Raw genomic sequence first — 18,355 nt, 5'->3', positions numbered from 1 at the left:
CCCCCTACCTGTTTTTGTAAAGAAAGCTTTATTGGAACACAGGCACACTCATTTGTTTACATTTTGTCTGTGGCTGCCATCACACAACAGGGGCAGAGTTAAGTAGTTATAACAGAGCCCATCAGACCCACAAAGCCTGAAATATTTACGATCTTTACAGAAGAAGTTTGCCAACCCCTGTCTTAGGTAATTCTAAGAACTTTAGCGCTTAGAGAATTTGACGTAGAGACGCATGATCTGGTTTTAAACTGAGCTTTTGTTTGACACCAAACAACCACAAAGAGAAATGTCCTTTGCATTGCCCTAGTGGGAAAGACAGCAGCCCAGGAGACATGAAGTGAAGGAGACCAGAAGGCCCTCTTATTCCCACTTACTTCCTCTACCCGCCTGCATGCTTTGCCAAAGCCTGTCAAGTTAAAAGCACCCATGTCCCTTTGTGACACACTGCCATTGTCAGGCATTAGTGCTCGGGCGTTAATTTATTATCAGATGAATATTCCAAGAAGACAAGAGAAAATAGAGGCTGGGATCCAGTCTGGAGAATAAGAGTCTTGAATAAACATGAGGGCGGATGTGATCGACAGGGGGTCTGTGTTTGCCAACACTCTGTGATGTTAGCTTGCAAGGCGGGCAGCTAGAAGATCATCTCTGTTAAGCTCCCTAGCTGGCCCACTGGCTTCTCATCCAAGTGAGCTCACAGAGAGAGAGAGAGAGAGAGAGAGAGAGAGAGAGAGAGAGAGAGAGAGAGAGAGACTCACTTTACTTTCTATGTGAAAACAGAACATGTTAATACAGGAGCAAAGTATTTGTTATAATTTATTGTACTTAGCATGGTTATAGTATCAGGACTATTGTATTTAGATCGTGTATGTACGAGAAAGTGCGAAGACATAAAAATATTTAGGTACGACTCAGTACCTTTCTTAGTGACTTTTACTGTTACAAGTATTTTTTCTCAGATTCAATCCCAGGTGTGACTAAAACTAACTCTCACTGGATTTTATAACCTGGAGTTTTTTTCTTTTAGTGCTTTTTTTTCCCCCTATGTTTTTGGACAAGTTTCTGTGACAAAAGTTGTGCTGTTGTCTTTCTTCTAACCTATTTTTTTTTCAAATGGGGTAGCGGTGCTGTATATGAGTCACCTGGATGCTTTACCTGAAATCCGCATGCTCTGATGCCTTCCTGAACCTACTGTTATTTCTGCAGAGAGGGGCTTGGGCATACGTACTCTGACAAAGTTGCGCAGGTGGTTTTGACTATGTCTCCTTCCCCTACCCGCTAGTACTGGAGCCTTACTGCTCCGGGATCTGACAGTCTCGGGATTAGAGAGACAGGCTCAGATTCTAAGCACGGAAGTCAGAATTGACTTCAACTTTGGACCTGACACATGAATTCTCTCTTCTTATGCTGGATGAGTGGCTGTATTCTATAGCCTTGCCTTGAACACTTTTAATACCAGGGATTCACAAAGGAGCTTATCCCATTTTTGGACAGTTTAAATTATTAGACAACTCTTCTAGGCCTGGAATTAAAATCTGCCTGTCTGGAACTTCCCACACTGGATTTGTTCTAATCTCTGAAGATGTAGCAATATAATTTCTATTTCTCGTGAGACGTTCCAGGTGTAGAAGTCAGTGTCACAAGTCCCCTAAGTCCTCTTCTCCAGGTAAACACCCTCGGTTATTTCTGCTGGTCTCACATGTCATGATTTTGCAGGCCTCTGTCAGGTCACTGTCCGCAGGGCGTGCTCCACCTTGTTGGAGTTTGTTATTTCTGCTGGTCTCACATGTCATGATTTTGCAGGCTTCTATCAGGTCACTGTCCGCAGGGCGTGCTCCAGCTTGTTGGAGTTCATCTCCGGTGTGGTACCTGGCACTGAGCACAGTGTTGTAGGAGCAGGCCGACCAGCAGTCTGTTAAACGTTTATAGTGAGTCCAACCACATTGGCGGGAAAGGTCTCTGGGTAATGCATACAGTCTGTGCGTGACAACTAAACTAGAGGTCAGCGGTTCTAACACACCCAGCAGCACTGCTGAAGAAAGGCCTGGTGATAATCTTGGTAAAGATTACCACCAAGAAAACCCTGTGGAACAGTTTCACTCTGTAACACTTGGGGTCGCCATAAATAAGTATCAACTTGATGGCAGTGGGTCAAATTAGGAAGAAGACATTAAGGTGCCTTTCCAGCACCTGTGTAGTTCCCAGAGCAGAAGGCCAGGGCCCGGCATCTTTTCCTTCAGTGGGCAGAAGTCAAATGAGAGGCTCATCCCTGTTATCTTCTCCTCCCGTACCAATTCACAAAAACCTCCAGGTCTTGACTTGTTTCTCTGTTTGTGAAATGGGCCTTCAGATACCCTTTGGATCAACAGCTTTTAAGATAGAAGAACGATGGATCCTTTGTTAATTATATTGAGTATATTCATTTTTAAAAATTGCCTCTTCTGAATCAGTCTATTTTGGCAAAACAAAAAACAAAAAACTGCCACTTATAAAATATCACTTAAAACGGAGCATAACTGATAAAAGACATTCAACAGAATTTAACACAGTGTTTAAACACATCTTTGAGGTGGAGGCCATAGATGGCTAGGAAGGCCCCAGGTCTCTGGAAGGAAGTTAAGAAGAGCAAGACAGAAGAGAGGAAGAAATAGGATGGACAGGAGTGGGAGGTCCACTAAAGCACACATCTTAACATTTTCAGACCTCAGCTTAGGGACCACCACTGTCCGCTGGGGCTAAGACTGAAGGATCAGAATCTAGTTATATACTGGTTAATTAATTCAGCAAATGTTTACTGAGCGCCTAGTTAGCCTTAGAGACTTGCTGGGCACTCTGGGAAATAGATGGGAGCAAGAAGCAGTCTCTGCCCTCAGGTGGACTGTGATTTAGAGGAGGGGAGTCTAGAAAGTTACCATCTCACCCATTCTGTTTGAAAGGGCTTTAAAACAGAGCACCAACATGGAAGAGGGAGGTTTTCTCCCCACTGAAATTAGAAAGGATAAGATAAATGATAATGTCTCTGATTGACAGTTTTCATCCAGGGTCAGTGAAGAGATGGTAACCCACTTCTATTCTGCTCATCGTTACAGACATGCATCTTCCAAGTATTATACTGTCACCCGGAAAAAGAGAAAGAAGGAGAGAAGAAAAAAGGGAAGGAGAGCAGTGGTTGGGGGAAAGAGAAAGAGCCATGCCACGCTCTTTAAAGATGAGGAGCTGTACATCCAATTTTTTATTTGTCCTGTGGGTATGGGGACCCCAGATGTTCTCCATGAAGCCCACAGAAACCAAAACCCATTGCCGTTGAGTTTATTCTACATCAGAGCGACCCTATAGCTTCATCTGAATCTTTGGATCAAACATTGATTCAGAGATTCTCTCTCTCTCAGTGTAACTATTAAGTAATGAGAGGGTTATAGTTGGTTATGTATAACAAAAACAGCAACCAGTTGCCATTGAGTTGACTCCAACTCATGGTGACCCTCTATGTGTCAGAATAGAATTGTGCTCCATAAAGTTTTCAGAAGTAGATCGACAGGCCTCTGGGTGGACTCGAACCTCCAACATTTTGGTTAGCATTCAAGTGCATTATTTATATATAGTTGGTTATAATTTGTATGTACTTTGCAATTGAAAATTGCATTAATTAAAATTTTCTCTTCATTTTTCCATTCTACATATTTTTATTAAAAGTTCCACGTGATTACTTTCTCTGAAAATTTTTATTTACTTACAAGTAAGTGGAATACTCTAAAATTAGAATTCGTTTTTTGAACAGGGGCTCAAGAAATAAAAATTTCTCCCATGTTTTTCAACTTTTGGAACCCAACAACGAATTCTTGTGTAATAAGCATTATCTACTTATGATCCCCTACTATGTAATATATTTTGCAAACTATAATTTTTTTTGTAAGTTGACCTCATTTAGTTTACTTATTGCATTTATTTATTGAATTATATTAATATTGAACTTAAAAGTGATAATGTATATTTAAAAGATGTTTTGTAACTCAGATTTTTCACTTCTGTTTTGAATTAGTGAAGTTTTATTCTAGCATAAATGGACTCACATATACACATTTACCTATAACGCCCATACATACACAAATGAGCTTGGACACCCGTTGTTGCTGCCACTGTGTCAATCCATCTCGTTGCGGGTCATCCTCTTTTTTGCTGACCTTCCACTTTACCAAACATGATGCCCTTCTCCAGGGACTGGTTGCTCCTGATAACATGTCCAAAATACGTGAGATGAAGTCTTGCTATCCTTGCTTCTAAGGAGCATTCTGGCTGTCCTTCTTCCAAAAGAGATTTGTTCCTTCTTCTGACAGACTATAGTATATTCAATATTTTTCGAAAACATCATAATTCAAAGGTGTCAGTTCTTCTTTGGTCTTCCTTATTCATGTCCAGCTTTCGCATGCACATGAGGCAATTGAAAACACCATTGCTTGGGCTAGGCACACCTTAGTCCTCGAAGTGACATCCTTGCTTTTCAACATGTTAAAGAGGTCTTTTGCAGCAGATTTGCCCAATGCAATGCATCTTTTGATTTGACTGTTACTTCCATGGGTGTTGATTGTGGATCCAAGTAAAATGAAGTCCTTGACAACTTCAATCTTTTCTGTTTATCACGATGTTGTGAGGATTTTTGTTTTCTTTACGTTGAGGTGTAATCCATACTGAAGGCTGTGGTCTTTGATCTTCATTAGTAAGCGCTTCAAGTCCTCTTCACTTTTAGCAAGCAAGGTTGTGTCATCTGCACAACGCAGGTTGATAACGCATCTTCCTCCAATCCTGATGCCCTGTTCTTCTTCAGTGTAGTCCAGCTTCTCAGATTATTTGCTCAGTGTACAGATTGAGTAAGTGTGGTGAAAGGATAAAACCCTGACACACACCTTTCCTGACTTTAAACCACTCAGTATTCCCTTGTTCTGTTCAAACCACTGCCTCTTGGTCTACGTACAGGTTCCTCATGAGCACAATTAAATGTTCTGGAATTCCCATTCTTGACAATGTTATCCATAATTTGTTATGATCCGCACAAGCTAATGCCTTTGCATAGTCAATAAAACACAGGTAAACGTCTTTCTGGTATTCTCTGCTTTCAGCCAGCATCCATCTGACATCAGCAATGATATCCCTGGTTCCACGTCCTCTTGTGAACTCGGCTTGAACTTCTGCCAGTTCCATCGATGTACTGCTGCAACCGTTTTTGAATGATCTTCAGTAAAATTTTACTTGGATGTGATATTAGTGATACTGTTAGATAATTTTCACATTCCTTATTCTTTGGAATGGTTGGCCTGGAAGCTGTCTTCCAAATTTTTTGACATAGACACATGAGCACCTCCAGTGCTCCATTCATTTGTTGAAACATCTCAGTTGGTATTCTGTCAATTCCTGGAGACTTGTTTTTCGCCAATGCCTTCAGTGCAGCTTGGACTTCTTCCTTCAGTACCATTGGTTGCTGATCAAATGCTAACTCCTGAAATAGTTGAATGTTGACCAGTTCTTTTTGGCACAGTGACTCTGTGTATTCCTTCCCTCGTCTTTCGATACTCCTGTGTCATTCAGTTATTTTCCCCATAGAATATTGCAATCTGGGGCTTGAATTTTTTCTTCAGTTTTTTCAGCTTGAGAAATGCCAAGTGTGTCGTTCCCTTTTGGTTTTTTAACTCTGGGTGTTTGCACATTTCATTATGATACTTTGTCTTCTCAAGCTACCCTTCGAAATCTTCAACGTTTTTACTTCATCAGTTCTTCCATTTGCTTACTTTACATTCAAGAACACGTTTCAGAGTCTCTTCTGACATCCATTTTGGTGTTTTATTTCTTTCCTATCTTTTTAATGACTTTTTTCCTTTTTTTCATGTATGATGTCCTTGAAGTCATTCTACAACTTATCTGCTCTTCAGTCATTAGTGTTCAGTGTGTTAAATCTGTTCTTAAGATGGTCTCTAAATTCAGATGGGATATACTCAGTGTTGTATTTTGGCTCTCATGGCCTTCTTCTAATTTTCTTCAGTTTCAACTTGAACTTGCATGTGAGCAATTGATGGCCTGTTCCACAGTTGGACCCTGGCCTTGTTCTGACTGATGTTATTGAGCTTTTCCATCGTCTCTTTCCACAGATGTAGTGGACTTGATTCCTGTGTATTCCGTCTGGTAAGGTCTGCATGTATAGTTGCTGTTTAAAAGGTATTTGCAACGAAGCTGTTGGTCTTGCCAAACTCTATCATGCAATCTTCAGCATTGCTTCTATCACCAAGGCCATATTTCCAACTATTAATTCTTTTTCCTTGTTTCCAGCTTTTACAGTCCAATCACCAGTAATTATCAGTGCATCTTGAATGCATGCTTCATATATTTTAGACTGCAGAAACTGGTGAAAGTTTTCAGTTTCCTCATGTTCAGCATTAGTGGTTGATTCGTAACTTTGAATAATAGTCATGTTAACTGGTCTTCCTTGTAGACATATGGGTATTATCCTATCACTGACAGCATTGTATTTCAGGATGGATTTTGAAATGCTCTTTTTGACAATGAATGTGACGCCACTCCTCTTCAGTTCGTCATTCCCGCCATAGTAGGCCATACGATTGTCTGATTTGAAATGGCCAATACCAGTCCATTTCAGCTCACCAACGCCTAGGATATCGATTCTTGTGCAGTCCCTTTCATTTTTGACAACTTCCAATTTTCCTAGATTCACACTTAGTGCATTCCGTATACTTTTACTAATTCAGCATATTTTACGTGTGCAGTTCAGTGACATTGATTCTGTTGGTCCTGATGTGCAGCCATCTGTTTCTAAATTATTTCATCATCATCATCACCATCATCGTCATCGTCATCATGGACACTCCATGTCCCCAAGCCCTGTGCCCCTCCCACCTGTCCCTGGTAACCACTAATAAATTTTGGTCTCTATGTATTTGCCAATTCTAGGTATTTCATATAAGTGGGATCATACAATATTTCTCCTTTTGTGACTTATTCAACATAATGTTTTCAGTGTTCATCCATGTTGTAGCATGTATCAGGCCTTCATTTCTCTTTATGCAATTAAAAAATATACCTATGTCACTAATTTTCCTGTTCATAAGACGGCTTCTTTGTTGCAATTCTTTTCCTTAGCAACTTTCCCTCAGACATTCCTTCGGTTATGACTGCACAAAGCGGGCCAACCTACAGCTTCTGGACAGCAGCACCCTGATGTACATAGCTGGGAACCAGTTGATCCTCCTGGATCTGAAAACCAAGAAACAGACCTACCTGCGAAGTAGCAGTGGTGGAGGAATTGGTGTCGTTGGGGTATAACAGCCTTTAGTGACTTCGGGGGAAAAAAGAAATCTACCTTCCGATGGATTATTCTGTTATTCTGTTGACCAGCCAGCAGTGGCCGCCATCATATGCGGTATCATGGGGTGCATATGAGGTGCATGACAGTCTTTATTCTGAGGCATTTTCTAGTCAATGATGACAACCGCTAAATTCACTATCGTCACCTCTGTGCAATATTATAATATTATGCTGATAATGCTATTATCCTATTTTGTAGACAAGGAAACTAGAGCCCATAGAGGTCATGTAGGTTTTTTCACACTAAATGCTTCATTGTTACTCTGCAAAAATGTTGTGTTGTTGTTAGGTGCCATTGAGTCGGCTCCGACTCATAGCAACCCTATGCACAACAGAACAAAACACTGCCTGGTCCTGCGCTTCCTTACAATCGTTGTTATGCTTGAGCCCATTGTTGCAGCCACTGTGTCGATCCACCTCATTGAGGCTCTTCCTCTTTTCCGCTGACCCTGTACTTTGCCAAGCATGATATCCTTCTCCAGAGACTGATCCCTCCTGACAACATGTCCAAAGTATATAAGACGTAGTCTCGGCGGCCTTGCTTCTAAGGAGCATTCTGGTTGTACTTCTTCCAAGTCCGTGGTATATTCAATATTCTTCGCCAACATCACAATTCAAAGGTGTCAATTCTTCTTCGATCTTCCTTATTCATTATCCGGCTTTCACATGCATAGGATGCGATTGAAAATACCATGGCTTGGGTCAGGTGCACCTTAGTCTTCAAGATGACATCTTTGCTCTTCAACACTTAAAAGAGGTCCTTTGCAGCAGATTTACCCAGTGCAACGTGTCTTTTGATTTCTTGACAGCTGCTTCCATGGCTGTTGATTGTGGATCCAAGTCAAATGAAATCCTTGACAACTTCAGTCTTTTCTTTGTTTATCATGATGTTGCTTATTGGTCCAGTTGTGAGGATTTTTGTTTTCTTTATGTTGAGGTGTAATCCATACTGAAGGCTGTGGTCTTTGATCTTCATTAGTAAGTGGTTCAAGTCCTCTTCACTTTCAGCATGCAAGGTTGTGTCATCTGCATAACGCAGGTTGATAACGAGTCTTGCTCCAATCCTGATGCCCTGTTCTTCTTCATATAGTCCAGCTTCTCGGATTATTTGCTCAGCATACAGACTGAATAGGTATGGTGAAAGGATACAACCCTGACGCACACCTTTCGTGACTTTAAACCAATCAGTATCCCCTTGTTCTGTCCGAACAACTGCCTCTTGATCTATGTAAAGGTTCCTCATGAGCACAATTACGTGTTCTGGAATTCCCATTCTTCGCAATGTTATCCATACTTTGTTATGATCCACACAGTCGAATGCCTTTGCATAGTCAATAAAACACAGGTAAACATCCTTCTGGTACTCTCTGCTTTCAGCCAGGATCCATCTGACATCCACAAGGATATCCCTGGTTCCATGTCCTCTTCTGAAACCAGCCTGAATTTCTGGCAGTTCCCTGACAATATTCAGCTGCAGCCCTTTTTGAATGATCTTCAGCAAAATTTTGCTTGCGTGTGATATTAATGATATTGTTCTTTAATTTCCACATTTGGTTGGATCACCTTTCTTGGGAATAGGCATAAATATGGATGTCTTCCAGTCAATTGACCAGGAAGCTGTCTTCCATATTTCTTGGCATATCTGCAAAAATAGTGAGATGAAAAACACACAGATAGTAATTCAAATAATAATTGGATACAACACAATAGGATGCTAATAAAAATTTAGGAGGTAAAGTATAGTTTATATATTCAGAGCAATTGGCAGAAGGACTTGCATGTTATTTGGAACCTGTCACTTCTACCTCCTCGGGCGTCTGTCTGCATGAATCATCTTCTTTATCATTTCTTCAGCTGCTTCTTTCTTAGGCTTTTCATTTTCAGCATAGAAACATACTAAAATCAACTTTTTCTCATCTTAAAAGGCCCCTTCCTAACCACATGCCCTTTTTACTTGCTGGTTTGTGAACTTCCCTTCAAAGCCAAGCTTCTGCTGTCCTTTTCCTATCACCCCAACTGAAATTGCCCTCTTAGTTGCCAAATCTAAAGAGCACCTTTCTAACTCTGTCTAACCTGATCTCTCTATGACATTTGGCACTGTTGTGAGCTTTTTCCTGGGTGTTTTTCCACCCTATGCTCCTTAAATGGAGATGTCCTGAGATCTTCTCTCACAGGTAACCAACAGCCTGACTGTGGAGTCCTGAGGAACACCTCTCGGTGTCTTTGGGATTTTGTGAGGATCCTCTGTTCAGATTAGGCTATGTGAGAGGAGCTAGGGGAATGAGGAGAAATTGGGGATTTGGAGTCTAATTCAAGCAGCAGGTCCATATGAGATGGTCAAGAGGGTTTCTAGGAAGATCATGGTCAAATATAGAGTTCTCTGCTCTTCTCCTTCCTGCCAGGTGTAAGCAGAACAGACTGAGCTAGAAGGTGACAGGGCCCACTTCACAGTGTCCTGGCTGAGGCAGAAGGCTTCTGGAAGAAAGGCTGATGAAGTTCTAACAGGCTGGCCCAAGCTAGCAGGGAGTAGTGAGAAATACTTTTGACTAGGCTGGATGGCCCCTGCTGAGGTGCTTAGATTAGAAGTGAAGATCAGTGAGAGACTTTTGAAGATTCTTGATCTGAGGAATGAAGTAGGGACATGAGAATGGGAATGGAGGAGGTGAATAAAGTCTGAGATAGGACTTGGTGGTAGATTGACTATGGAAACAGAATATGGTGAGATGGAAGAGTGGAAGATAATCTCACGTTTCTTTCTTGATCATTTATCTCTATCGTGTATTCATAATAAAGTCCCTGTCCCCAGGGAGTTTGGTGTAAGACTAATTAATTAACACAGTGAGAATGTATAATATAACATTGTGGGTCCAGCACTACACAGTACATACTGTAGAGGGTTTAAATGAAGAAAAGCTCATGACCTCTATGAATTCAAAGACTTTAAAATTCATCTGAAGAAACAAGACTCATATTAAAAAAAAATAATAACTGAGCATACACAAGTATGTGATGACGTGGTACGAGCTGCAGAACATTCCTGGACCCAAGGTGAGGGTCACAGGCTTTTTGAAGGGAATTAGTCGGCGGCATCTTGGGGTAGCATGAGTCCTGAGACACATATCATTTACAGAACACGAGGCAACCTCTAATTATCACATATTTACCTGTCACTTTAGGGCTAGTGGAAACCCTGGTGGTGTAGTGGTTAAGTGCTACGGCTGCTAACTGAGAGGTTGGCAGTTCAGATCCACCAGGCGCTCCTTGGAAACTCTATGGGGCAGTTGTACTCTGTCCTACAGGGTTGCTATGAGTTGGAATCGACTCGACGGCACTGGGTTTGGTTTTGTTTGTTTTTTAGGGCTAATAATAGTTTGTAATAGCTGCAACAATGGGCTCAAGCATAGCAATGATTGTGAGGATGGCACAGGACCGGGCAGTGTTTCGTTCTGTACAGGGTCACCATGAATCAGAACCAACTCGACTAGACGACAATAGTTTTGTAAATTTCTGTTTTCTATTTTGTTGCAAGTTGGTTTGAGGTCAGTCAGAGGTTTGGTGTCATCAAGGATGCTGATGCTAATCCCCCTTCCCCGGTCTCTGGGCAGTGTTACCCACACAGGCCTTTCTCCATGTGTACTGGGCAGTGTCAGAGGACATTCCTCCATGGTCCATGTAACCTCATCACTTCTGAAGCAGTTATCCAGTTGTGACTGAGAAAAGACTTTCGCAAGACTGTGAGAAATGTGCTTTGTGGCATATAAGCTATCCTTCAGAAAAGATAGGGCCCATCTATATGTTCAGTGTAAATTAAATGACTTACTAGTTTCAGACCCTGGTGGCGTAGTGGTTAAGTGCTACGGCTGCTTAACCAAAAGGTCTGCAGTTTGAATCCACCAGGTGCTCCTTGGAAACTCTATGGGGCAGTTCTACTCTGTCCTATAGGGTCGCTATGAGTCAGAATCGACTTGATGGCACTGGATTTGGTTTTTGGTTTACTAGTTTCAGGTCTCCATTAAAAGTAAAACAAAACACCTCCATAGCACCTTCCAATCTGAGAAGGTAGAATTTTTTTTTTTTAATTTTTATTTTGCTTTAAGTGAAAGTTTACAAATCAAGTCCATCTCTCATGCGAAAAATTAAGTACACCTTGCTAGATGCTCCTAGTTACTGTCCCCTTGATGAGACAGCACACTCCTTCTCTCCACTCCCTATTTTCGTGTCCATTGGCCAGCTTCTGACCCCCTCTACCCTCTCATCTCCTCTCCAGACAGGAGCTGCTCACATAGTCTCATGTGTCTACTTGATCCAAGAAGCTCACCCCTCACCAGTATCATTTTCTATCTTGTAGTCCAGTCCAATCCCTGTCTGAGAAGTTGGCTTTGGGAATGGTTCCTGTCTTGGGCTAACAGAAGGTCTGGGGACCATGACCTCCAGGGTCCTTCTAGTCTCAGTCAGACCGTTAAATCTGGTCTTTTTACAAGAATTTGAGGTCTGCATCCTACTGCTCTCCTGCTCGCTCAGGGATTCTCTGTTGTGTTCCCTGTCAGGGCAGTCATCAGTTGTATCTGGGCACCATCTAGTTCTCCTGGTCTCAGGCTGATGTAGTCTCTGATTTATGTGGCCCTTTCTGCCTCTTGGGCTCATAATTACCTTGTGTGTTTGGTGTTCTTCATTCTCCTTTGCTCCAGGTGAGTTGAGACCAACTGATGTATCTTAGATGGCCGCTTGCTAGCATTTAAGACTCCAGAAGACACTCTCCAAAGTAGGATGCAGAATGTTTTCTTAATAGATTTTATTATGAGAGGGCAGAAATTTTTACCTGACTGTGGATGAACCCAGCCTCCTAGAAGGGTAAAGCATTTGCCTGATTCCTCATTTAGACTTCTGTGACCATATATCCTATGTAGTATCCCTTTGGAAATTGGAATCTAGACAGATACGGACATAACCCACTTTTTTCCTACATCTTTGGGATCAACTCTTTCTTATTCCAGCTTGCTTCTTGGCTCTAACACCTGGCTTGAATCCTCTCTCTCAGAGCTATATGACCTTGGGGATGTTACTTAGCCTCTCTGTGCCTCAGTTTCCTTGTCCATGAGATGGGAATAATAATGATATCTGAGCTCATAAGGTTGATGTGAAATTTAAGAGAATTAATTCACATAAAACTTAGATCAGTTGGCATACAGTAAGCACTCAATAAATGTTAGCTGTTATCAGCATTATCATTATCTCACTAAGCATTCATCATCCCATAAAACCCAAACCTTATTTCAGGCAGAAGAAATGGAGAGTTACTTGAATGGAAGAACTAGAGGCAGCTTGCCAGTAGGAAGCCAGCCTATCACAGGTCTGATGGCCCTCTGTGTGGAGGCCATAAAAGAGCTATATTGTCTTGGGTACAGACTTCCAGTGCAATCTATAGCTGAAAGCCAGTCTCCTTGTTGTTACCCATATAATCACAAGTTGCAAAACAGTAACTGAAAATATGATTTTAGAAGTAGAATATATGATTTAAATAGCTTATTCTCATAACAGCCTATTTTTATACCTGGTTTTTGGCTAGCAATTTTTTTCTTCTTTCACATTGGCCAAAGATAATATCAACAAACAAAGATAACAGAAATGAACATACAATTCTATCCAACTTATATGGCTAGCCTTTGAAATGCTGACACACAGGTTAATCCAGGCCGCATTTAGTCGATTTTCCTCTACACTGGCTTGGCAGCATTCTGTCTTTCTCACTTGTAGTACGTTTACGTTCATTTGTGGTAAGTTTGTCCAAGGTGAAATTTTTTAAATTAGAATGTTACCTAATCTGTAAACATGGATATTTGTATGCAAAGATTTAGATTGACTTATATGCAGGGTGAGCAGTTCACCTAGCTCAGTAGTTCTCGAAGCGTGGTTTCCAGACAGGCAGCACTAGCCTCACTAGTGTTTTAGAAATGGGAATGCAGATTCTCACGTCCTAACCCAGACCAACTGAATCAGAAACACTGGAGATAGGGTTGGTAATCTGTGTTTTAACAAACCTTCCAAGTGATTCTGTTACACACTGAGGATTGGAACCATTCTTCTAGCTCTTACTAATGGCAGTTAATAAAAGCATAGAGCTAGACATGACTGTCTTAATGAAAACAAAACTTAAAAGGAGAATTCTTCTAGTTTTCATTTTAGATCATATACATCATCAACTGTCAGATGCCCACTTCTGAGCCTTGTGTTATAGTGGATCATGATAAACAAAATGACAAAATAGTGGGCACCAGATACCTTGTTAGTAGGACTACTATTTACATGAAAATCTTTTAATATTTGAGTGAGATTTTGTTTTTTATAGGTTCACCCCAATAAAACTCACTTTGCAGTAGCTGAAAAAGGATCTTCTCCAAATATTATCATCTATGAATATCCTTCTCTGAGGCCATACAGAATCCTTCGAGGTGAGTGCAGGAGAATCTTTAAAATATTCCATGTTCTTTCATAACATGGAGGAACCTGGAAGGCATTATGCTGAGTGAAATTAGTCAGAGGGAAAAGGACAAATATTGTATAAGACCACTATTATAAGATCTTGAGAAATAGTATAAACTGAGAAGAACACGTACTTTTGTGGTTACGAGGCGGGGAGGGAGGGAGGGTGGGAGAGGGTTTTTTACTGATTAATTAGTAGATAAGAACTGCTTTAGGTGGCGGGAAGGACAATACTCAATACATGGAAGGTCAGCTCGACTGGACCAAAAGCAAAGAAGTTTCTGGGATAAACTGAATGCTTCAAAGGTCAGCGGAGCAAGGGCGGAGGTTTGAGGACCATGGTTTAAGGGAACTTCTAAGTCAATTGGCAAAATAATTCTATTATGAAAACATTCTGCATCCCACTTTGAAATGTGGCGTCTGGGGTCTTAAATGCTAACAAGCGGCCATCTAAGATGCATCAAATGGTCTCAACCAACCTGGATCAAAGGAGAATGAAGAACACCAAGATCACACGATAACTAAGAGCCCAAGAGACAGAAAGGGCCACATGAACCAGAGACCTACATCATTCTGAGACCAGAAGAACTAGTTGGTGCCCGGCCACAACCGATGACTGCCCTGACAGGGATCACAACAGAGAACCCCTGAGGGAGCAGGAGATCAGTGGGATGCAGACCCCAAATTCTCACAAAAAGACCATACTTAATGGTCTGACTGAGACTAGAGGAATCCCGGCGGTCATGGTCCCAAACCTTCTGTTGGCCCAGGACAGGATTCCCAAAGACAACTCATCAGACATGAAAGGGACTGGACAGTAGGTAGGAGAGAGATGTTGATGAAGAGTGAGCTATTTATATCAGGTGGACACTTGAGACTGTGTTGGCATCTCCTGTCTGGAGGGGGGATGGGAGGATAGAGAGAGTTGGAAGCTGGCAAAATTGTCACGAAAGGAGAGACTGGAAGGGCTGACTCATTAGGGGGAGAGCAAGTGGGAGTATGGAGTAAGGTGTATATAAACTTATATGTGACAGTCTGACTTGATTTGTAAACGTTCACTTGAAGCTCAATAAAAGTTAAAAAAAAATATTCCATGTTCAAGGTTAACAAAAGTCTGAAGGTAGAACATTATTGTATCAGCTAGGGTTCTGCAGAGAAACACAGCCAGTAGGAGATATATAAGATTGATCTATGTGTTTGTCTATCATCTATCTGTCTGTCTGTCTATCTATCATCTATCTATCTATCATCTATCTATCTATATCTATCCATCCATCTATCTTCTATCTATCTATCTATCTATCTATCTATCTATCTATCTATCTATCTATCTATCTATCTATCTATCTATCTATCATCTATCTGTCTATCTATCTATCTATCTATCTATCTATCTATCTATCTATCTATCTATCTATCTATCTATCTATCTATCATCTATCTGTCTATCTCTGTGTTTTTTGTCAATATTCTTTTGAAAAGAAATAAATGTTTCACCTGTTCATCAGACTCCCATTCATCCTTCCAGATGGGACTGACTTGGGGTATGCCTATGTGGACTTTAACTATAATGGCACCTTGCTGGCGTCTGTTGGGTGCAGCCCTGATTATACATTCACCATCTGGTATTGGAAAGAGGAGCAGCCCATACTGAGGACAAAAGCTTTTTCCCAGGAAGTTTTCAAGGTTACTTTCAACCCTGAAGATGATGAACAGCTTACTACTTCGGGATCAGGCCACATCAAGTAGGTCCGGTGACCAATACAGGTGCCAGTAGTAATCATCAGAGTATTTTTTGAGAGGATCTAAGAGCTGGAGATTTTTTTTGCCCTTGCTGTTAACTTTAGGATAATTTCTAAATATATTAGTTTTCAAACTAACTAGTAGTGTATCTTTCCAAGTTAGATTTGTGGCATTTTATCACTGAAAACAGTATAAGTAAAACAGAGACTTTTTAATTTAGCCTACTGCTTTCTTGTAGGTTTCACCTCCTAAAAGAGTTTGTACCATTGCTTAGCAAATGACATTGGCATGGTGTTTCCAAATTCATATGGAGCTTTCACAACTGTTGTTAATTTTGTTGTTCAGAGCAATATTGTACGGTGGATCAATCATTTTGACGTCTCTGACTCAAAGTCATCATCTGTGAAACAAGGGTCATAACAGTATTATTCCTGACAAAGGACCCTCAGTTACTAAATGGCGGCAGAGCCTGCTCTTGACTTCAGGTCTTTGAATTCTAAATTCCATACTCTTTTCACTGTATCATATCCTGGTCTATTTCTAGGATGGAATGTGTCCTAATCTTCTAGTGCTGCTATAACCACAAGCAGATGGCTTTAACAAAGAAGTTATTCTCTCTCAATCTAGTAGGCTAGAAGTCTAAATTCAGGGCACTGGCTCCAGGGGAGGCCTTTCTGTCTCTGTCAGCTCTGGAGGAAGGCCCTTGTCCTCAATCTTCCCTTGGTCTGGGAGCATCTCACACAGGAACCTCAGGTCCAAAGGACACACATTGCTCCCAGCGCTGCTTTCTGGGTGGTATGAGGTCTCAAAAGAGATTGGCTTAAGACGCTGTCTAATCTTGTAGATCTCATCAATATAACTGCCACTAATCCATCTCATTACATTATAGTGATAGGATTTACAACACAGAGGGAAATATCATCAGATGACAAAATGGTAGACAATCATACAATACTTGGGAACCATGACCTAGCCAAGTTGACAGATACCTTTTGGGGACACAGTTCAGCCCATGACAGAATGATTTTGTCCTTGTCCATCTTTGTTTCATCCTGTCTCGTGCATAACAGCCCACCACTCCAGAGCTGCTCATAACTTGCTTCCCAGTATGTCTGTATGAGAAAGACCTTTTTTTTATCGTAAGTTCCTCTTATTCCCATTTAAACCTGGTTTTATGCTTGTTTGTTCGCTAAAAACACAGCATAATTGAGCAGATGTTTAAGTCTAATCTTGGGGGAATTCTTGCTAGGTGTAGGCTAAAAAATTCCAATTCCTTACTTTCCCACCATTTAGTAAAGTGCATATTTTCTATGTACTGTATCTTTGGGGAAAAGATAGACATTGAACAACTAATTTCATGTGTGAAGTGTTATAAAAGAAAAGCAGAATGTACGGAAGCATATGATTAGGGGGCCTAAAGTAGCCTAAGAGAAGGGTGTTGACCATTCAGGCTTTTGGCTCCATATAATTGGCTTGTTAATACCATCTGTTCTCCTATTATTTATTTTAGGTCCAGTTGGATAGGACACATTCTTTTTCTGACAAGGTCTTCATCACTTGGACTGTTTATTTGTTCAGAATACTAATAAGAAAACGCTAGCAACATCTAACATTTGGAGCCCTAGTGGCGCAGTGGTTAAGAGCTATGGCTGCTAACCAAAAGGTCTACAGTTCAAATCCACCAGCTACTCCTTGGAAACCCTATGGGGCAGCTGTACTCTGTCCCGTAGGGTCGCTATTAGTCGGAATCGACTCTATGGCAGCTGTTTTTTTTTTTTCTTAATTTAATATTTATTGATTGTTTTTATGTGTTAGGCACTGTTCTAAGGATTTTTCAACAATCTTATAATATTCCCATTTTATACATGAGGAAATGAAGGCACGGTGTGATCAAGAAAATCGCCCAAATCACGGGGGTAGTAAGTTAGAATTTTGGAGGAAAATTTTACATCCTCTCAAACAAAGTCGCCAGATAGAACTTTCTGCCAGAATGGAAATGTTTTGTGCTCTCCAGTGTGGTAGCCACTAGCCACATATGGCTAGCCAGCACTTGAAATTGGCCAGTCTGACTGAAAACCTGAATTTTAAAATTTATTTAATGTTAATTACTTTAAATCTGAACTTAAATAGCCACACCCCCTAATGGCTACTGCATTTGACAGCACAGTTCTAAAATATAAGACCCACCAAGGCAGGATTTTTTTGTCTGTTTTGTTCACTGCCTAATTCATATTGCCTAACAGGCGGTGAGGAGCCCTGGTGGTGCAGTGGTTAAGCACTCGACTGCTAAATGAAAGGTGGGCAGTTTGAACCTACCAACTGCTCTGGGGGAGAAAGATGTGGCAGCCTCTTCTGTAAAGATTACAGCCTTGGAAACCTTATGGGGCAGTTCTACCCTGTCCTAAAGGGTCGTTACGAGTTGGAATCGACTCGACGGCAACTGGTTTTGGGTTTAGATACTTAGTAAATATTAACTGGATGAATGAGTGAATGAAATAATATATAAATGACTATGAAATATGTAAATACTTGGCTCAAGTTAAAATAAAAGTAAAGAACAGTTCTTTAAGGCAGAGTCAGTCTGTTTCTTGGTTTGCAGATTCTGGGAGATGGCTGTAACGTTCACGGGCCTTAAGCTGCAGGGATATCTGGGGCGATTTGGCAAAACAGCCACCACTGATGTAGAAGGCTACGTGGAGCTCCCTGACGGGCAGGTGAGTACAGCTGCTGCGCGACCGCAACAAGGTGACTCTGCCGACGGGTT

At 41.1% G+C, this 18,355-nt stretch overlaps 1 protein-coding gene across 1 annotated transcript in view; it reads left to right on the top strand.

Annotated features, from left to right (window-relative positions):
* CFAP44 (cilia and flagella associated protein 44) overlaps positions 1-18,355 on the top strand; it is a 148,161-nt gene that overhangs the window by 28,833 nt on the left and 100,973 nt on the right. The window contains exons 6-9 of the mRNA XM_064280501.1: positions 7,158-7,320; positions 13,715-13,817; positions 15,377-15,593; positions 18,191-18,305. Of these exons, the coding sequence (XP_064136571.1) occupies positions 7,158-7,320; positions 13,715-13,817; positions 15,377-15,593; positions 18,191-18,305 (598 nt within the window). The remainder of the gene's footprint in view (positions 1-7,157; positions 7,321-13,714; positions 13,818-15,376; positions 15,594-18,190; positions 18,306-18,355) is intronic.

This window comes from Loxodonta africana, chromosome 1 (assembly GCF_030014295.1).
Source record: "Loxodonta africana isolate mLoxAfr1 chromosome 1, mLoxAfr1.hap2, whole genome shotgun sequence".
Taxonomy (NCBI): Eukaryota; Metazoa; Chordata; class Mammalia; order Proboscidea; family Elephantidae; genus Loxodonta; species Loxodonta africana.
The sequence above is the reverse complement of the archived record's forward strand: the minus strand, read 5'-3'. Positions and strand labels throughout refer to the sequence as shown.